At 34.3% G+C, this 22230-nt stretch overlaps 1 protein-coding gene and 1 long non-coding RNA gene across 2 annotated transcripts; one reads left to right on the top strand and one right to left on the bottom strand.

The window, feature by feature from the left end:
* Positions 1-10429: 10429 nt before the first annotated feature.
* loxl5a (lysyl oxidase-like 5a) lies at positions 10430-17491 on the bottom strand. Its single transcript, XM_022208963.2, has 7 exons — positions 16076-17491; positions 15018-15126; positions 13841-13978; positions 13277-13433; positions 12049-12144; positions 10752-10867; positions 10430-10593 (listed from the first exon to the last, which is right to left on the bottom strand). The coding sequence occupies exons 1-7, from the start codon at positions 17121-17123 to the stop codon at positions 10587-10589; spliced, it is 1671 nt and encodes a 556-aa protein (XP_022064655.2). The 5' UTR covers positions 17124-17491; the 3' UTR covers positions 10430-10586.
* On the top strand, positions 16965-20913 carry LOC127533510 (uncharacterized). Its single transcript, XR_007941246.1, has 2 exons — positions 16965-17060; positions 17656-20913. It is a non-coding gene; the product is annotated as an uncharacterized LOC127533510 (long non-coding RNA).
* Positions 20914-22230: the final 1317 nt, after the last annotated feature.

Raw genomic sequence — 22230 nt, 5'->3', positions numbered from 1 at the left:
CTGCTGCCGCTGAGATTTGCAGCGGAGGCGTGTTGCTGCCCCCACAGGCCATTGGTAGAATTACAATATTAATATTTAGATTTATAATAGTAATAATAATTATTATTGTTATTATCTAATTTCATGCATCTCTGATTCTATGGGAGTCTCTCCGTGTAATTATTTCTGTTAAAGTTTTGTTCATAGTTTCTGAGCACGAGCCTGCAGTAGAGGAAGGAGATTTTTCAGCACTGCAGTTGAGGTACTATTGCGTATTATAAGTGCTTGAACATAAAGTAACAGTTTGTGTGGAATAAATATTTTGAACTAGAAATGCCTGAACGTGAAGTATTTTTTTGGGGGGGGGCGAAATAAACCTTTAAAACTACATGTACTTTTACAAAAAGTGCTAATTTGGTGGAATAAACCAATAAAACTACAAATACTTGAACATAAAGTATTATTTTGAGTGAAATAAACATTCAAAACATGAGTAAATGGACATAAAGTATTATTTTGGGAGGAATAAACCTTTTAAACTATATGTACTTTCACAGAAAGTGCGACTTCAGTGGAATAAACCTTTAAAACCATAATTATTTGAAACTGAAAGCCTCATTTTGGGAGAAATAATCCTTTTAAAATGTGTGTACTTGCACAGAAACTGCTAATTTAGTACACAAAAAACATTAAAACCACAAATACTCGCAAATAAAGTAATATTTTGAAAGAAACAAACCTTTTAAATAGTAATTACTTGGACAGAAAATACTAACTGGGTGTAACAAAGCTTGAAAACCATGAGTATTTGAATATAAAGTAGTATTTTGAGTGAAATAAACCTTGAAAACATAAGTACCTGGACATAAAAAAAGTATTTCTGGTGAAATAAACCTTCAAAACCACGAGGACTTGGACATAAAATAGTATTTTAGGTGAGGTAAACCTTGAAAATTATGAGTTTTTGGGCATAAAATAGTATTTCAGTTGAAATAATCCTTGAAAATTCTGAGATTTTTGGGCATAAAATGATATTTTGGGTAAAATAAACCTTGAAAACTATGAGCTTTTTGGACCTAAAATAGTATTTTGGGTGAAATAAATCATGGGGATTTGAACATAAAGCAATATTACCTTTAGCACTCGTAGCACTGTCACAATAAACCTATAAGGTCCTAGAAATGTGGTCCTGAAACTGCAGCTTCCTCTGCTGCAGACGTATAATATAGTTTGAAGATGGGGCGTCTTTTACACAACAGAATCACCAAGAATCTCGTTTTCTGTTACTGTATGGATTGATGTGGCTCTGTCTGGGTCAGTCTGAGCGCTGGCTGCAGACCAGCATGTTTGGTGAAGGATGTCTTTTTCAGGTGTAAAGCTCAGAGGTCACGTCTCATCTCGTCTGCAGGATTTACGAGGAGCTTTAACAGGTTGTCTCATTACAAGACCTGGCCTCGGTCAGTCATTCCTCTGGATGTCAGAACATCCTTCACATGTTTCAGATGGAAACAGAGAAATGGAGAAACATTATGAGAGTCTGGTCACGTTTTCTGCTCGCTTCAGCTCCACTCTGTTCAGACAATGTGAGGATTTTATCAACAGAACACTGCATGAATATATATAAAGCTTGGAAAAATCACAGAAAAACAACTAATTTACATGTTGCTGTAAAACAAAAACAAGACCAAAACTGTAAACAGCATCCATATTAAAATATTTCATTTTTACGAAGAGTAATTAATTCTCTTACAGGTACATATATTTTTTCAGATGAAGGATATATATGAAAATCTGGAAACTAAATATGTGTAAAAATGGAACACTACGAATACACATTGTATTTGTAATAAATTTAGATATACACAATATAAAATATAGTCATTATGTGGTAAAACGTTGTAAAAGAACAAATAACTTTTTGTAAAATTCAAAAATAAAATATCTCTTTTAAAAGAAATCTGAATATGTACACACCATAATAGAATGAATTACGATTAGCAAAAATATAAAATAATAATATTGATGCTATTTACAGCTTTGGTCTTTTTCTTTTTACAGTAACATTTAAGTTTATTCTTTTCCTGGGATGTTTCCAAGCTCCGATCTTTATTTGAACAAAACAGGGAACTTTTTTAAATTGGAAAAAGATTTACTATTTTTCAATCCCTGATATACGGAATTTTCCTTCAAAGAACAGCCAATATCTGTAAAGTCATTTTTTTTCCTGATTTAATAAAATACTGTAGTTTTGCAGTAAAAGATTGTCGAAGAAAAAAATATTATTTGTAAAAAAAATGAGATATTTTTTGATGTAGACATTATATACAGTTTCGCTTTCTCTTTTTTTTTACAATCAGCATGTAAATTAATTTCTTTTTTGTCATTTTCTGAGTGATTATCTATAATTTTACAAAAAAAGAAAAATGGCCAAAAAATCTGTTATTTTTTTGTCACTTTTCAATCCCTATTATGTATAATTTTCTCACAAAGAACAGCAAATATCTGTAAAATCTAACAGATATTAATATAAAATATTAGAAAATATTTGTTCATATTTAAATAAAGTAATTTTACAGTCAAATGCTGTAAAAAAAATATAAAAATGCAGATTATTCTGGGTGTGGACATTATTTATTGGATTATTTTTAACCATTAACATGTAAATTAAGCATTTTTTTTCTGTGATTTTAATTTAACAAAGCAGGGAAAATCTGTTAAGCACCGATAAATAGTCTTTAAAAATCCAGTTAAAAATATTTTTTTAACTGAGTATTTCAATACCAAACGCTGTCCGTGTACATTTGTCTGTTTTTGTGTTTTACAGCAGACAGCAGCAGTCTGCCGGTTTGTGTGTTTTTACGTCTCTGCAGCCAGAAATCGTCGTCTTCGTGACGAACATGTTTGGAACCAGAGGGCCAACATCGTCTGACGCTCAGGTGTAAAAACTGTAAAACAGCAACAACAGCAGCTTTTAGAGCAAAACTCGGCCCCAGAAACACCTGCAGGGCTTCAGCTGATGGCTCCACTTCCAGCCCAGAAATAACACAATAACAGGATTAACACCAGCAGGCGGCCCGTCCAGTGTTTGCATTTTGGAGCTCCGGGGAGGAAAAGTACCAGAATGGCAGCTCTATTTCAAACAGGGGAAGCTGCGTAATGATGTGTGAACGTCCTGCCCAGGTAAACATTGTTCAGGGCGTCAGACACCTGGCCGGGTTACACCAGCAGGACACAAAAATATTCAGTCATTTCCCCTCCGCTGAGCCACAAATGGCTCTTTGCTGCAGACAAACAATTCATATGCAAACAGAAGCCACAGACAGAAACTTCATGGCCAAAAAGATGCACAAACTGTGACACAAAACGCCAAAAAGTCACAAAAAGTGAGCAAAATGGAACACAAAATGACCCACAAATGACAGAAAATGACCAAAAACTGACACACAATTATCAAAAAGAGAAACAAAATGACCAATAAATGACACAAAATGGTCAAAAATCACAGAAAATATCATAAAAGAGACACAAAATGACCAAAAACAGACACACAATTATCAGAGACACAAAATGACCAATAAATGGCAGAAAATGACCAAAAACAGGCACAGATGACCACAGAGACACAAAATGACGATAAAGTGACAGAAACTGACCAAAAGTCACAAAAAATGACAAAAAGAGACACAAAATGACCAATAAGTGATGGAAAATGACCAAAAGTCAGAAAAAAATAAAAAAAGAGGCACAAAATGATCAAAAACAGACACACAATTACCACAGACACATAAAATGACCAATAAATGGGAGAAAATGACCAAAACTAGACACACAATTATCAAAAAGATGCACAAAAAAATAACCAAAATGGAACACAAAATGACCCATAAATGACAGAAAATGACCAAAAACAGGCACACAATTACCACAGAGAAACAAAATGACCAATAAATGAGAGAAAATGACCAAAAACAGGCACACATGACCACAAAGAGACACAAAATGATGATAAAGTGACAGAAACTGACCAAAAGTCACAGAAAATGACAAAAAGAGACACAAAATAACCAATAAATGATGGAAAATGACCAAAACTCACAAAAAAAGAGACACAAAATGATCAAAAACAGACACACAAATACCACAAAGAGACACAAAATTACCAACAAATGACAGAAAATGACCAAAACTAGACATACAATTACCACAGACCCTAAATGACCAATAAATGACAGAAAATGACCAAAAACAGACACACATGACCTCAGAAAGACAGTCAATGAGGCGCTTCCAGACGTTAAACACTCGACAAACCAAAACTTCTCCACACAAACGCTGGGATGTGCAGCAGAGCTGGTTCCCTTCCTCAGCTCTGTGGGCAGAAAATCAAACTTCCAGTCTGTCGTTCTGAGCTCAGAATAAACCTCCAGATTTTCCTCTGATTAGCGCCGTGATTTCACTTCACTGCTGACTGATGCTGATTGTTGTTGTTTGTCGTGTGACTCCATGATGGGACGTTGGTTCGTGTTGTTCTGTGCTGATTATTTGATTTAACATCTTTAATCCTCAGTGGGTTTCCTCGTTTATCGAACAAACTTTCAAACGGCAGAAGTTTGTTTCAAATTTCAGCCTGAAAACATCCGTAAAGTGATGAATTAATGATAAAAATATAAGAATTTAAAGAATCTACGAAGCAAATATGTGTAAAATCACAATATTTTAATTTAAATTATTTATCTAAATGCAATAAAAGAACTAACTATTTCTAAAAATGGAGATATTTTTGATGTACAGTCCTAGTATGTACGTTCTTTTGTTAATTCAGTTTTTGAGTTATTTTCCGACTTTAGATTAACCTGACTAATTTTGAAGTAAAGTTAATAAAACAACAACAACAAAAAAAATTAAATAATTTTCTGGTTCCTCTGTGAGCAACTTTTGGTTTATATTCATTAAAATCAAAAAATGCACCTAATTTAGGGTTTTTTTTTCTGTTAAATATGTGTTGATGGTGTAAATATTAGACTAATAATGCTGTCCCGGGATAGTGTAAATCTAACTGAATAAAGAAATGAACTAAGATGATAAAAAAGAGATAAAAGGCCAAAGAAAAGTGCAGAAAATTAATAAATGTGTTCATACATACCAGGCTAAATAAAGATTATTTCTATATTTACTGCTGTTTTTATTGTGAATCCGTACATTAAATCACATTTTGTGAATCTCTGAACAGAATCTGCTGCTTTTCATTGTTTTTCTGTCAAGTTTGGGTGAGTTTTTTTTAATTATTATTGTCATATCTTTGTATTTGTGTATTTTATTTTAATCTTTATTTCTATTGAACCTGTCCTGCAGAGATAAAATAATCTTCATTCTTCCTCTGAGTCTGTATTTTGGTCTTTGTAAAACATCAAAGGATGTTAAAGTCAGATCAGTTCATCTTTTCTGGTTTATTTAATGTAAATATGTGAGTTTTGCTAATTTCTGGTGGATTGAACTTAAAGAAAAAGTTAGAATTTAGAAAGACGAGTTCATTTAAGTTGAGTCTTTTTCACTTAACCCTCCTGTTGTCTTCATTTACAGGCAACAAAAAAAATAGAGTTTCCTTGTCTGCAAACTGTCCCCAAATTTCAGAAAATCTGCAAAACCTTCAGGAAGAAAATTCCAATAATTCCTTAAAAGTTTCCCTCAAAAGTTTTGTTTAAAAAAATTGGCAAGAAAATTCAGAAAAATTGCAAAAACCTTCCCAAAAAATCCTAAAAATATCTAAAATGATTCCATACATATCAGTTAAACTTCTAATATTTTATTTAAGAACATTCAGAAAAAAATCCACCAAAATCCAGCGCTGGATTTTGGTGGATTTTTTTCTGAATGTTCTTAAAGAAACATTTTATTTAACATTTCTTTTTTTCCACCAAAGACATTTGTGGAAATGTGGAAGTTTTCACTGTGAAAATGAAAGCCTGATAGAACCATTTTAGCCCCTAAAATTCAATTTTTATGAGCATTTCATAAAGTTGTCTTCCAATTACACCAAATATTCTACCTGGTTTTTGTTCCTCTGCAGGACTGAGCTGGATAACTAATTTCACCCCTCAGAGCTCAACAGATGAGGTTTAATCTTGTGTTTCTGAGCAGAATAAAGCTTTAAATCCTCCACAGAGCCTCGTTCTGTCTGCCTCTTCTTGACCTTCCTTCTCAGACGCCTCCCAGACGTCCGGCCCACGATGAGGACGGTGGAGTCGTGGTGCCGCTGATGTCAGCAGTTTGCTGTCGGCTTTTCCTGGCCGGCGGCGGATCCGTGGAATTTCTCTCCTCCTCGCCACCTCCAGCAGGACTCAGGATTCAGCAGACAGCAGCTCCATCACCCTCAGATCCACATCAGAGCTTCAACACAAGAACCAAAGGAAGTCAACACATTTACAGCTTTGAACATCTAGTCCATGTTCCAGAGCAGACACTGCTTCCACCTCAGTGACCAAACCTAAATGATAGTACACTCAGATGTGATCATGTTTCCACACTGGCGGCTTTATGACTTATTAGTGAAACGTCACATTCACCATAACCGCTGTATGTACGGCACAGCTCATTTAAATGTCACCATATGCAAAGATCACATCTAATGTAAGTCAATAATCAAATAAAACTGGGTAATACATTAATATTATATCATATGTGTATTAGTGGTGGGACACGATTAAACAAGTTAATCTAATTAATTACAGGCTTTGGAATTAATTAATTTCAATTAATGGCACTTTTGTCAAACAGCAATATTTCTACAATTCTACAATTTCATTCAGCAGAAGCTTTTGTTCAAAGCGACGTACAACACAAGCAACAATTCAGACATAAGGAAAAACCTGTAGTAAGTGCAAAAAGTGCGATTGGTCAAAGGTGTTGCCATCAAGTTGCAGAAGAATTGCCACCCCCCCTTTTTTTAAACTTTGTCAGCGCTAAATAAGTGTGGGGTTTTGGACCACCTGACTTATTCTACCCCTAAGGTGGAGTCAGATTAAGTGCCTAGGTGTTCTCTGAACTATTGAGTCTTCAATTGTCTCTTAAAAGTAGAAAGGGACTCATATTTGACAAAATAAGTGAAGTTTTGGTTGACAGTTGAATCAATGAATAGACATACATGTTTATAATTTAAAATGTATAAAAAATAAAAATAAAATGGGACATGTAGAAAAAGTGATTTTGATGATTTAAGGCCTGATTTATTTGTTTTTTCCATTGTATGGCTCTAACAAAAGCATAAGTAGTTCAAGGACCTTCAGAAAGTAGAAAATCCACAGATTCTTTCTGTTTTCAGAGTTTCTGGGTCTGATAAATGGTGTCATTTTGATGCTTCTTTTTTCAGGAATATAATTTTTATTTATTTAATTTTTTAATAAACAAAAAGTTTAGAATGAAGTTATTGAAAGACAGACATTTTTGTTGTTTAAGTTGTTCCTCCTCCAAAGACGCGGATCCCAGACAGCGTAAAAACTTAAACCACAAAAATGTTTCGTTTCTATTTATCTGCATTTTTCATCTGTCTGCTACATTCACAGATTACTGCAAACTCAAAGTGACATTCCAGCGTTTATATTGAACATTTTAAAACTTTTTGTAAACTAAAGCACTGTCTTGAAAAGTGGTCTATTATGGGATGGCTACAGCCATGGCTAGCCGTTAGCAGGACCGTCGTAGCTAACATTAGCTCTGGTGCTAACAGCAACGTTACATTGAAGTGATCAGAAAACTTTTTGTTGAACAACCAGGCTTTTATCCAAGCTGCCATCAGGAAGAGTTTTAAAAGAAAACTTTCCTCCCAACAAGCTCAGTCTGATGCTCCTTCACTGTTTACCTGTGTGCTGACGTCACTCAGTGGTCCTGGGCTTCTTCTCTCTGAAACAGACTTTAGGTTCATTAGCGCCACCTACTGGGCTGGAGTGTTCATCAGAGTTACCGGTGTGTGAGAAGTTCGGGAACTGAGAAAGATGTGATAAAATGCATTAATTTATTTAACGCTTTATTTTTGCAGCAATTAATTAAATAAACATCAGACCCAGATGAATGCATTTTTTGTTTGTCTGTACTTTCTTTTCATGCTTGTTTGTTTTGCTATTTTGTGTCTTGTTTTTGTCGTTTTGTGTCTCATTTTTGTCTTTGTGTGTCTTGTTTTTGTCGTTTTTTTTGTGTCGTTTTGGTCGTTTTGTGTCTTCATAGATCAAAAATAAGTGTAGATTCTTGTAGATTTGACACTGAACTACTACTTAACAACCTTCTAATAAATATTTCTCACATAAAAATTAAATAGTGGCACTTCTGCAATATAAAGACTGATTATTTGTAATATATCACTTCTGGCCACTTCTGTTGTATTTAAACACGTAAATTTAATTAACTAAATGCTAAAAAGCCCCCAAAAATACAAATGATGTAAACCTGTATTTGAAATACGTTAAACTAATTATTTTTAATAGAAGACAATTAGTTTCCTTTTCTTTTTAACAGGATTCTTTGATAGTCTGTGATTTGTTGTTGCTATTAGATAAACTCTACAAGCGAGTCAGTGAAATAAAGATGGAAACATGACAAGATGCTGTAAAGAAGTGGATGAAATCAACTCCGCGACCTTCACATTCATCTCATCCTTCATTTAGTTCCAGACTTTGCATGAAAGCTGCTGAAATCTTCCACTTTAGAAGATCCACAGACAGGTTCCTGTTGAGGTTTCCATGTGTTTCTGTGAGAGCTCCACCAGTTTACTTTGCTAAATGTGTCTGAAGTAGTCCACTCAGCATGATTTTAAATAAAATCTGGCACCGAAACAAAAGCCCATGCAGTAAAAACTCATTAAAACCTCATTTCTGCTGAAGCTTTTTAACGTTACAAGACGATGATTCAACGCAAACAGCTCCATTAAAACGGAGCAAGAAGGGAGGATGTGTGCTAAAATAGCTGCTGTGGTGATTATTTGTGCACCCAGACAGCGTCCTGTTAGAGCCGGTGACAGAATGCAAACACGACCAGACGCCTCAGTGGAATAAATTCTTCCTCAGTCACTCACCTGCAGCAGAACAACAGGCTGGAGGCGCGTTTCTAAAGTGGAATCATGTCAGGCATTTCTCTGAGGCGTGTTATTCCAGAAGGTATTTAAGAAATGTCCCACTGCACTCACACGGTCACAGCTGGACGATTTCATGTTGAGCAGGTTTTCCCATAAGAAGGGATTATTAATAGACGCTTGTTTTCAAAAATCACTACAAACTTTAATACAAAATCAAATGTTAACAAACAGTCAAAACTGTCTTTAAGAAAGCAACAGACGATACATCTGGAGTAAAAATGCACAAGATGATACATACAATACTGCAAGAAATGCATGCATTTTAGCTTCTTTTGTTTTTACATTAGAAAAATAAGCACCAATTGGAGTTTATCAACAGTCTTTCTTCACACTCAGCCAACAGTTAAATGTCTTGCATTGATTAAAAGTTAATATAAATAATAAAAGTTAACATCTGGACAGCCTGGTGTTACACTCTAAGAAACATCTGTGCATTAACAGCCGCATGACTTTATGTTTGAACAGAAAAATGCTCAGAAATGTGTATTTCTGTTAATTTTTATTTTTTATTTTTTTTGCAATTTTTTTATTTTATTTTGATTTCTTTCAGTATTTTCACAGGAATGTGAGACATGTGTACGGTAATTTGAAAAAAAAATTAAAGGGAGGAAAATTTGTTTATTTTTATTTTTAGAGCAGGTGAATGATAAATTATTAGAAAATGTATAATTTTAAATTATAGGATGAATTGCTGTTATTTTATGTATTTATTTAATGTTAGCAGTTTACACCATTAAATACCAGAAAGTATTCTATTTTTCACTAAAAAATTATAGAAAAGTCATTTTTATGGTTTTACCATTAACAGGATAATATTGACTATAAATACACTAATAAAATTAAAAATAATTAAAATTCTTTGCTGTAAAGTCAATATTAAAATACAAAAAAGTTTTTTAGTTATTTTATATTTTTTATTTAACATTTGGAGGTTTCATTCTGTAGATCATTACCATTAAATTATAGCAAAAGTCCGCTTTTTTAAATTACAGATTTGCAATTAAAAAAGCGTGAAAATGTCCTGTTTTTAAAAATAATAAATCTACCTTTTTTGCCATAAAGTCATCATTAAAATGCAGAAAATGTTGAATTCATCCTTTAGATATAATTTTAAAAATAATAAATCTACCTTTTTGCCATAAAGTCATCATTAAAGTGCAGAAAATGTCCTGTTTCATTTACTTTTTATATATATTTAATTGTTTTAAAAACAATATTAGATTTTTTTTATTATTATTATTATTAGAATTTCTTTCTTCCTTCTTTTTTTTGTGCTAAAAATAATGATCGTTACAATGCAGAAAATGTCCTGTAACGTCTGTGGAGCTGTTGGTATCTCGTCTTTTATTCTACAGACTTATTTCTTAGAGTGTAGCTGAAACTCGACATAAATATAAAGATTAATTTATGTGGTTACAAACAGCGAAACAGTAAAAGAGCTGCTCGACAGGAAAATTAAATACGTCTGTCAACGTCTTCAGTCAGGTCAGCTCCTGTGGAATAAAAAACAAACATCAGTAATTAGCGCTAAGCTTCACTCCTCCTATTATTTATGAGAAATAATAAAAAGTTGTGACTCTATCATTTATGAAGAATAATAAAAAGTTGTGACTCTATCATTTATGAGGAATACTAAAAAGCTGTGACTCACACGGTGATCCTGCAGTTTCTGGTCTGGACGTAGCTTCCTGTGTACCTGACGTCACACCGGACCTCGTTGTTGGAGAAATCTGACTCCTGAACCAGCTGAGACGGATTCACCGTCACCTGGACACACAAAAAAAACAGGAAATCTGATTCTTATTTATCCACTTAAACCACTTCTGCAGCCGTACAGCGAGAAAAAAAGGATGTTTTTAAACAGCTTTTAACTTTAAACGGTTTACTGGTTTATTACAGGTCTCAGTTTTGTAGAATTGTGGAGAATATCTAGGAAAATTACAAAAAAATATGTATATTAATTTACATGCTAATATTTAAAAAAACATTCCACAGCTGTAAATATTTTTCACGTCAAAAATCTGTATTTGTATAAGTGGTAATTCTTTTTATTGTATACAAATCAGGAAAAAATAAAGAAATAAATAAAAATTACAGATATTTGCTGTTATTACAAAGAAAAATTGTGCATTAAGGACTGCAGAATTAGTAAATAATAATAAATTAGTCTAAAATTTTTTGCTAGTTTTGCAACAGTACTTTTTGTCGAATTGAAAACAAATAAAATGCAACTACAGAATAAAATCAAATTAATCAAAGCATTTTTCTACATTGAATGTGAATTTATTAAACATATCTAAGAAATATACAAGATTTTCATTTAAAATTACAGATAAAAAACAGACAAAAAATATTTTTCACATCGAAAATTTGTATTAATTTTTTAAAAACTTTATTCAAATAAACAAAAAATAAATGCATATATATATATATATATATATATGCATTTATTTTTTAGATAAATTACAGATATTTTCCTCTAGTTGAAAGAAAAAAAGGACTGACAAACTGATAAAAAAAATTAAACTGATATTTCAAAGATTTTCCAGTAAGTCACAGAAAAAATATATTAATTTATGTAAAATAGTAAATATTTTTTCTTTGTTAAATTATAAGTATTATTTAAATATTATATTATATATTGTGTTAAATATTACAGTGTTTCATTTTAAATCACCTAAAAGAATAATTATTTAGCAGGTATTTTTACAGTTTTCGTTTTTTTAAATAATATTATATTCCCCCTTTTTTTTTTTTTTTACATATTTAGCTTCCAGATTTTCACTGTATGTTTATAGATTTTTAAAATAATAATAATAATAATTCTTTATTTATTTATTACAGTTTTTGAAAGTTGCAGTATTCCAGCATTTTTTACATATTTTTTCTGGTGGCCTTGCTGTCAGATTTTCATCATTTCTTTTAATAGAATAGTTTTCCCGGTGTACCTTCAGTATGTAGTTTCCAGGCGGTACGTCGGTGATGTCGATCCACTGACAGTCGATGTTGGCGTGATACGTATCATAGCAACCAGGACCGAGGCCCTGAGAAAAACACACGCTTAAGTTACACGCGATGACTTAAAATGAGGCGTTGATGGGCTTAACCGTCCCGTTGTCTTCATTTACAGGCACCAAAAAATATAGTTTCCTTGTCGGAAAAAAATCCAAAAATTCAGCAAAAAAGTTCCACAAATTTCTGAAAATTTGCAAAACCTTCAGGAAGAAAATTCCAATAATTCCTTAAAAATTGTATTCTAAAGAAAATTCCTCAAATTTGGCAAGAAAATTCTTGTAAATATTTTCAATAAATGAGTAAAAATCTTCCAGAAAAAATCCTAAAAATATCTAAAGTGATTCCATATTTTATCAGTAAAACTTCTGATATTTTCTTTAAGAACATTCACAAGAAATCTGTGATTTTTTAATGAATGTTCTTAAAGAAACATGTTTTCTTAACATTTCTTTTCATCCACCAAAAAATGTTCAAAGATTTCCAAAAAGTGTTGAAAATGTGGACATAAAAATATTTTTTTTTCCCACATTTTCAAACTTTAAAACGGGTCAGTTTTGACCAGCAGGACGACACGAGGGTTAAAACAATATAAATGAATCAACAAATGAAAAAAATGTCGATTGATTAACCCTCGTGCTGTCCTGTCCGTTTTAAAGTTTGAAAATGTTTGAAAATGTGAAGAAAAAAATCTATTTTCACAGTGAAACTTCTGATGTCAACATTTTCAACATTTTTGGGAAATCTTTGAACATTTTTCGGTGGAAAAAAAATAAGTGTTAAAATTGTTTCTTAAGAACGTTCACAAAAAAATCACCAAAATCCAGCAAATTTCACTGGATTTAAAAAAAAATTTACTGAATGTTCTTAAAGAAAATATTAGAAGTCTTACTGAAATATATGTAATAATTTTAGATGCTTTTAGGATTTTTTGTAAGATTTTTACTCATTTTTGAAAATATTTACAAGAATTTTCTTGCCAAATTTGGGAGATTTTTTTAAAATACAATTTTTTCAGGAATTATTGAAATTTTCTTCCTGAAGGTTTTGCTCATTTTCAGAAATTTGGGAAATTTTTTACAGAATTTTTGGATTTTATTCAGACAAGAAAATAATATTTTTTGGTGCCCATAAATGAGGACAACAGGAGGGTTAAACGCTGACCTGTGTGTGAGCCGTGCAGGCGAATCGTCTTCGAGTTCCCGGGTCACATGACGTGTCCTCCAGACAGAAACTGGCTTTGTGACCTTCGGCGACCTTCTGACCGGAGGAGACGTCCAGCAGGTCGTAGTTACTGAAGGCCTCCATGCTGTGGAAATGTCTGCAGAGAGAACCAGAGGACAGAAAACACTGATTCTGTCGCCTGCAGTTCAGCCGAATAGTTCCTGAATTTTTGTCACATGACTGTTGGTCACAGTTGAGTCAGTCATGGCTTTTTGGCTGCATCAAGGAGCAAAGAATTTTTCGTTTATTACAGAATCTGGTTTGATGGAGTGATTTATTTTTGACGATTTTTTTTATTTATTTTAAGGGTTAGCTTCGGTTAAGTTTTCCTATCACAGATGAGTAGTTCAAGGACTGTTGGAAAGTTGAAAACCTGAAGATTCTTTCTGTTTCTACACATTTCCGTGTTCAGAAGGTTAAAGTTGTGTTTTCGTGTTGTGCCTGGTGGCGTCTCCACATGGCTGGATGGTGTCTCTGTGCTCATATAAGGAGGTTCAGACTCACTGGTGGCAGCTGTGCCACTCCCACTCATGTCTGGGCTTCACGGGGAGGAAATCCGCCGTTCCCTGATTCTTCACCCGCTGTGGGAACCTCAGCAGAACTCTGTAGTCCAGATCGCTCACACTCGAATGGTACGCTGACCTGAAGGAGGAGGAAATAATAATAATAGATTGTCTGGATTTTCTGAGGCCTTCTGAAGTTTACCTTCAGTGAATAAATACAAGGTGCCGAGATTTACAGTTTCTGTAAATGCAACAGTGAATAAATGAACAGTGAGTTCGAATATTCTAACTTCACACAGAACATTTGTACTTACACTTCTTGTACATTTTGCATTTCATATTTTTCTTATTGTTCATTTTTATTTGTTGTACATTTTTGCTTATTTATCTCCATTTATTGTAGTGTTAACTTTACTTTTTCTGCTTCAAAAAATGAGTGAAATTGAGGCAGAGAAGTCAATGAAATTCAATCTACTTACTGTATTGGAAATATTTACACCTCATGCACCGTCTTTCCCTGATTTATTTTGTATTTATTTACTGAAATGACACGTGTTTACATATGTTTACACACATCTTATATGTCTATTTTTGCTCCACTTTATGCCATTACTTTTTCATATATGTTACATTTTCTAAAATGTACAATAAGTTCAGCATCAGTTTTTCTAGTTCCTAATAAACCTAAGAATCACCACCCCACTGTTCTCATAAATACACAGGAGTTTTCAACTAGACTTGTCTGTTTTCTTTATTTGCACATCTTCTAATGTGCTTTTCTAAATGTCTGATTATGTGGAAGCACCGACAGGATTTCTGCACGCCCACCTCCTCCTGCAGTGAAGTATCTGCCCGGTAGTTTTTGCATTCCCCTCACAAATCCTCTGCCTTTCATTTTTATTTTTCTTGGCAGAGCAGCTTCTCAGATCAGAGCAGAGAATCTCCGTCACTCAGCTGAAGAGTCCAAACGGGACGACGGCCAGAAAACGTCCTCAGAGGATTCCTGAAGTTCATTTTTCCTCATTTACACCCGAAGCTGAACGCTTTTATCTCACAGCTGTAGCACAAAATGTCAGTGAAGGAAGAAGTTCAGCGACTCTGACTCCACCTGAAGCTGCAGGAATCAACTGGTTCTGGTTCTGGACTGTTAAAGCGGGATTAAACTAATAAAAACTCACCTGGAGAGACAGTTTTCTTCGGCAGCACAGCGGAGTGCGTACATCTGCACTCTCTGGATGTAGGAGGCTGCCTGGATGTAGTACGGATCAGGAACCAGGTCTGGGAGACCTGAAGGAGAACAAATACAGTAAACAACTTTAAATGACAAAAAAAAAACTGCAGAGAGCTTCACAAAATTTTAATTTTTAACAGTTTTTAAGTGTAATTTTGAACAATGTATTATTAATTTACTTATTTTCCCTGATAAATGATAGATAATATAAGAAAAAAGTAAATGAGCAATAAAAATAAATTCATTAATTGCAACAACAAAATGATGCAACAAAAATTTTATTTTAACAAATATAATTTTACAGTGTTTGACCATAAATACACATCATCATTTTCTTTATTTAGAGCAGCCAAATGTATCTTTATTTTGAAGATATTTGCTGTTATTTGAAAGAAAAAATATAGAAGTTTTAATGAAATTTTAAATTGTAATATTTAAAAATATTTTTGAAACTGTTCTACAGATTTTCTTTGTTCTAGTAAATTACAGATAACAGTTTTGTGAATGTTTTTAAGAAAGATTTTTTTGAACATTTCTTTTTTTTTCCGCCAAAAAATGTTCAAAAAATTTCCCAAAAATGTTGAAAATTTGTAAATGTTCACAGTGAAAAAATATTTTTCCCCATTTTCAAACTTTAAAACAGATCAGTTTGACCCTCAGGAGGACACCAGAGTTAAACACTGACTGAGTATTTACTTATTCTGGATAATTAGTGGAGAACTTTGGATGTTTTCCTGTCAGAAGCTGCAGAGCTAGTTTTTTTCTAAGCCTCTGGCTGCAGATAATGAGTCCATCAGTCAGGCTTTAATGTGAGTGGTGCTCAGAGGCTCAGACTGCAGACATTAGAGGCTCACAGGAGAGAAATTAACTCTGAGTCTCATTAAAAACGCATTAAAACGAGCTTTAGAAACAAATGATTCACAGTCTGAGCGTCAGATGATGGATGTGTTTCAGGAGGAAAAAGTTAAAAATCACGTCTATGATCCTACTTTCTTGCTGCCTCACCGTGGTGGAAGAACCTGGTTCCGTAGCCGGTTCCCGGTGGAGGACGAGCAGAGATCCGGTTCCTGCGGTCCGGAGGGTAAACGTTGTAGAAGACAGAGTTCCGGTGGTGGATGCTGTGAGGGTCTCTGGGGTCAGCCACGTCCGGATCTGGGTTTGGAGGAGGAAAGTGGATTTCTACAGAGTTACTGGAAGCAGCTGTTGGAGGAACTCCGGGCTCCGGTGCGCCTCTGCTCAGGGACTGCGCTCTCTGCAGCCTTTGCGTACCGGGAGCGTCTCCTCTGCCGGTGTTCCCGTTTTCCTCCGCCGTGGAGACCCGGTCGGGTGCAGCAGGAGGCCGAGCCGGTGGACCGGAGCCGTCAGACCGGATCCTGCTGTGCGTAAAGTCCGCTGATCTGACCGGTAACGTGCCGGTCCGCTGCGCACCCTGTCCCGGTGTGCTCCGGCCTCCCCGAGGAACTCCGTTACCCGAGAACTCCTGGATACCGGTGAACGCGGCCGCGCTGCCGTTAGACGGTTCCCGGTATGCGCGGAATCCTCCGGTGGTTCCGGGGCTCGGTGCACCTGGACGTCCCGCAGCCAGTAAATACTGACCGGCGTCCGGACCGAGAACCGACGAGTCCGTCTGGATGTGGTCGTTCTGCTGAGAGATTCTACCGGCTGCGTCCCGGAGCTCCACGGTTCTGGTTCTGCTGGATCTGCTGGGCGGAACCGGAGAGTGAATCTGGTTAAAGTTGTTCTTTGTGGTCAGCAGCAGCTCGGTGCGTCTTCTGGTCTGCGCCGGTAACCGGTACTGAGTCCCGGTGCTCAGTAGACTGTACACCTGCCCGTTATTCTCCCACTGGATCCGGTGTCTCCACGGTCCGACGTGGTGCTGACCGGTACCGAGACACAGCAGAGCAGCGAGCAGGAGGATCAACGCGCACACGAACCTCTCCATGGCTACAGACCTGGACAAGAACAGTGAAGCTTCAGAGCTGAACTGGAGGTGAGGAGGTGTTTGGACTCCGTCACGCAGCTGCGCACAGAACCGGGGAGAGCTTTCACTCATTCACAGCCAGAAGCTGCTCTCACTGCTTCAGAAGGAACCATCAGAAAGAGGAAAACCTTCATACCCTGTTCTTCTGTTTGCTCATAAAAACAGGTTGAGTCCAAGCTGTGCGCCATGACGCACATCAGAGCTGTATGGGATCACATCCGTGCCTTATGGCAAATACACAAAATACCAAAATATGTACAAATGAAAAAATGCCTGACACTATTTAAAAATGAATAAATATTTTTAAAATCTGACGAAAAATTTTAACGTCATTAAAAAAACATTTTTATTTTACAGTTTGTAAAATAAATCACAGAATGCAAGTAAACCAGTGGGAAGGTGATAATTTACATGTTAACTGTAAGAAAAAGGCCAAAACTACGAAATAATTATTACTATTAAGAATAATTATACTATAATTGTCACTATTATTCTTATTCTTATTATTGACATTATTAATAATATTGATATTATTATCATTATTATTAATTATTGTTAGTCTGCTGTCTAAGAAGACAGACAGTTGTTTGTTTACCTTCTGCAGGCAGCAGAGGAACATCCAGACTTTAATCTCCATCCTGAGGCCACTTGGAGCTTCTCACCACACGGTGGCGCTGTATCCTCACAGTCAGTTCACCTCTGCTGCTGCTCAAACAACCAGCTCCTTTTTCTTTCTTATCAAAGTCTGCAGAGTTTTCCTCACCAACACGTCAGCTGCAGATAAAACAGACCGGAAATGACGGAAGGTTCTGCTGTTAATGAACTTTTATCTTCTTTAAACTGAGCCAGACTTTAATCACTGCAGGAGTTAATTAAGGTGGAAACACAAATCCTCCTCAGAGTGTTTTTTCATCTGAACCTGCAAACTGACCACTAGTTTATGTTTTTAGTGCTGCTAGCAGCTGCACAGGTTAAAACAGGTCAACAAACCGCTGCTAAAAACACCATTTTACTTTTATTTCACTCATTTTTACCATATTTTTTTGGAAACACATTAAAATATCACAAAAAATTAAAGATAAATCACCAAAATAGACTGTGACTCTGCAAATCTGATGTGAAATTATATTTAAAAATTGTAATTTGTAAATAAAAGTGATATCTATTACCTAAAACCTTATTTAAGTTTAATAAATATATTTCTAAAACTTCATGGAATTATGGGCAATTATTGCAAAAAGAAATGTCTGTTTGGTAATTTTACATAGTTTGTTTCATGACAGATCACTGGTATAATGTGAATTTATGGATTTATTTAATTTTTCCAGTTTTTATACAGCAGATATAGCACTATTCTAAATAAAAGGACATTTCCTATTTTTCACCATTGGAGCAACACTAAAAAATAGCAAAAATATTTTTTTAAATTGTAGATTTACCAATAAATGGCAGGAAAATATCAGATTTTACGCTATTATTACCATAATGTCATCATTAATTATTATTTATTACCATAATATTATCATTAAAGTACAGAAAATCTCCTCTTACCTTGGGCATACTGATAATTAACAGAAAATTTCAATTTATTGAATTATTTGACATGTTCAGATAATGAGCTTCATCTGTTATTCAATGGATTAATTTAATTATTATGGCATAAATTATCATAATTCCAGTAAATGTTTCTTTTTCTTTTTTCAGATATAGAAATATAAAACAGTTTAAAAGCTTTAATAGCTTCAAAATGTCTCATCTGATGTTTTATTGTTTATTATCCATGTTTTGACTTTTATTATGGACTCTGTTTTTATTAATATTATTATTAAAAAAGGTCGACACTGTTAATTAATAGCGCAGGTTTTAATATTTTACATATAGCATTTTTTAATTCAATTTTTTATAAGTTTTACCATCGTTTCTAACATTCTATTGCTTCTTATCAGTGTCTTTTATTATGGACTCTATTATTATTAATATTATTTATGAATAGGTCCACACTGTTAATTAACAGAACAGGCTTTAATATTTTAAATCTGTCTCTCTTTTTTTTTTTTAGCTTTTTAATATCTTTTCTAATGTTTTATGGTTTCATATCAGTGCTGTGGCTTTTATTATGTCTCTGTTATTGCTAATATTATTTATGAAAAGGTTGATGCTGTTAATTATCAGTGCAGGCTTTAATATTAGAGATATAGCTTCTGTTTTTAATTTTAAAGCTTTTTAAGCATCTCAGGACTCCACATATAAAAGCTGCTATAAATAATAAAGCTTATGATCTTTATTGTTCCTATTAATAGCTACAATCCTTAATATTTTAGCTATCACATTTTTTTATTTTATTTACTTATTTTTCAGCATTTTAATATCTTTTGTAACATTTTATTGTATATCAATTTTGTGACTTTTATTATAAACTGTTGTTATTAATATTATTATTAGAAAAAGTCAAGGCTTGAATATTTTAGATACAGCCTTTTGTGACTTGTCTATTTTTTATTTATTTTTTTTATTTTTTTGCTTTTCCGTATCTGTTCTAGCATTTCTTATCCATAATGTGACTTTTACTATGGACTCTGCTATTATTCCTCTGTTTTTTTTTATAGCTTTTTAATACCTCCTCTGATGTTTTATTGCTCCTTCTTCATGTTTTACTGGCGCTCTGTTTAACCGAAAGCATCTCGTGACTCCAGTTGTAAAAGCTGCTATAAATAATAAAGTTTATGATCTTTATTATTCCTGTTAAAGGCCAAAGGAAGCTCCACTCCCACAGCAGACGTGTTTTAGTGGCTGCAGGTTGCTCTGAAGCACCTGAAAGTTTCTCCCCTTTGCCTTTGTTTTGGGTCTTTTGTCTTCGTGCCGACAGACCAGAAACCTGAGGATCAGAGCAGCGAATTAACAAACATGACAGACCTCCCTCTAAATATAATCCAGATAACTCTCAGAAACCTGAAACCATGACAGGATGAAGCTCCAGTTGGCTCCATCTCCAACCGGATGGATGGGATTCCACGATGCTCCTCCAGCTCTGATTGGCTGACAGAAACACACCTTTAAAGTCACACCTGAGGGACCTGAAACCAGCAATGGAGACCGATGCTTCCCGTGAAATGGATTTGGAGCTCAAAGAGGCCCGTTTGTTTTAAATTTACAGATTAAATCATCAGTTTGTTGGAAGAAAAGGGAAGAAAAATCCTCCAGAATTACATCTCCCTCTATCAGAGGTGGTCTAAAAAGTAACTAAGTATTTATACTGAGTTTAAGTATCTGCATTTTATATTATTAATACCATTCTACCCTATTCTATTTCCGTGGTATGAAACATAATGGATATATGTTTAGTGACATATTGATTGTTTTACGTGTCTTTGGAACATTTTAGTCTCTTTGTGACATGAAACTATGATACATCCCATAATATGGATGGTTAAAAGTTGGTTATTGGACAAAAATGACATTTAGATTTTTTTGTTTTGTGCTCATCTTTGTCATTTTTGTCCCTCTTTTGTCACTTTGCGACAGTTTTGTGTTGTTTTGTGTGTCTTAGGGAGAGTTTTTTTTCTCCTTGTGGTCGTTTTGGTTGTTGTTTTTGTCATTTTGCGTCTCTCTTTTCCTGTTTTGTGTCTCGTTTATCTTATTTATTGACATTTTGTGTCTTATTTTTCCCGTTTTGTGTCCAGCTTTTGGCATTTCACGTCTCATTTGTCTATTTTGGTATCTCCTTTTTCTTGTTCAGTGTAACATTTTGATTGTTTTACATGTCTTTGGGACATTTTTGTGTCTTTATGACATGAAACTATGATACATCCCATAATACTGATACTCAAAGCTGGTTATAGAATAAAGATGAGCAAAAAATCGATTTATTCCTTTGACTGTGATACTTTTAGTGGATGTAAAACTGATCTGGTTGCAGATTTTAACAGAATTCAAACTTTTTTTTCAGCCCTGAAAGGTTTCATGTGTCCATCAGCTGAAGTTATGAGGCTCAGAAATGATGGAAAACATACAACTGGACCCACTTCTGTGCACTTTAAGGGCCTGGAGCTCTGAAAATATTCATAGTATGAAGGTAAAACTCTGCATGGCTTCATTAAATATAATAAAGTTATTGTACATCCAAACAGTTGGAAATTAAAAGTTAATTTTTGAGCCTGGAAACAGCAGCAAAAGCAAAGAAACAGGTTATTTAAATGATCTTGTCTCAGATGCACCCCCTGTCAAAAGTTTTGAGACAGGTTCTAATTTATTTGAAAGAGAAAGTGTCTCAAAACTTTTGACAGGGGGTGTATTTAGAGTCAGAGTTTGTGTTTAACGGTGTTCTTATGTAACCTGGACACGTTCCAGCTCCACGCTTCACCTTCATCCATCTGACACGTATAAAGCCACAAACCGCTGCGATGTTCTCTATGTGTGAACGAACACAAACAGTCGTAAAAACAGAAAATAGAAATGCTGGGCGCTGGAATCATGATGGATGTTTCCGTCACCTGATCCAGACGAGCTGAGCGGGAATGAGGTCAGGTTTGTCCAGGAAAGTGTCTAGACTGGATTTGTTTTCAGTGTAAAGCAGCCTAGGACAAAGTGGAGGCTGTTTCTCACTCTGCTGCTGTAGTTTAGCGTGTTAAAGACGATATCTGTAAGCCTGGAACACACACACAGTCCTAATCCGCTGGTTTACACTGGAAAAACACTTTCACTAAAAAAAACGGAGAAAATTTAGCAGGAGGGATGCAAGAAAAAGTAAACATATTCTAATTTTATTATCAAACTTAATAAGACGATGAATTATCATTGGTAAGAAAATAAAAGTAACTTAAAAATTATGTGTCCATTAAGTCAACACATAAATTAATTTAATTTATAAACTTTTTTAACTTTAGATATTACCTGTAATATAATACAGATACAGCAAAAATATGTAAAAAGAAGAAAAACTTGAAAAAATACAGTTCAAAATGGTTTTTTTTAAAAAATCTGTAAAATATGAGTGACTATTATCCACACTTCCTATATTTACTTTTCAAATATTTTTGTTTTAAATTGTGAAATAACGTAATGTTCAAAAAGTGCAAAATAGTGAAAATAACATCAAATAAATTCTTGCTTATTTAAATGCTTAAAAAAATAATTTTACCATCATTGTAAAACAACAAATTAGCATTTGTACAAAAACAGA

This window comes from Acanthochromis polyacanthus, chromosome 4 (assembly GCF_021347895.1).
Source record: "Acanthochromis polyacanthus isolate Apoly-LR-REF ecotype Palm Island chromosome 4, KAUST_Apoly_ChrSc, whole genome shotgun sequence".
Lineage (NCBI taxonomy): Eukaryota > Metazoa > Chordata > Actinopteri > Pomacentridae > Acanthochromis > Acanthochromis polyacanthus.
Note: the sequence above shows the minus strand (reverse complement) of the source record. Positions and strands in the feature narration are given on the sequence as shown.

What these genes read in the sequence shown, in the direction of transcription:
- loxl5a (XM_022208963.2), bottom strand. Translation starts at nt 17,123, where the DNA reads ATGAGTGAAAGCTCTCCCCGGTTCTGTGCGCAGCTGCGTGACGGAGTC. An exon ending in GAGTGGCACAGCTGCCACCA is followed by an intron (nt 13,434 to 13,840) that starts GTGAGTCTGAAC and finishes TTCTCTCTGCAG; the next exon opens with ACATTTCCACAGCATGGAGG. An exon ending in CCTGCACGGCTCACACACAG is followed by an intron (nt 12,145 to 13,276) that starts GTCAGCGTTTAA and finishes TGTTTTTCTCAG; the next exon opens with GGCCTCGGTCCTGGTTGCTA.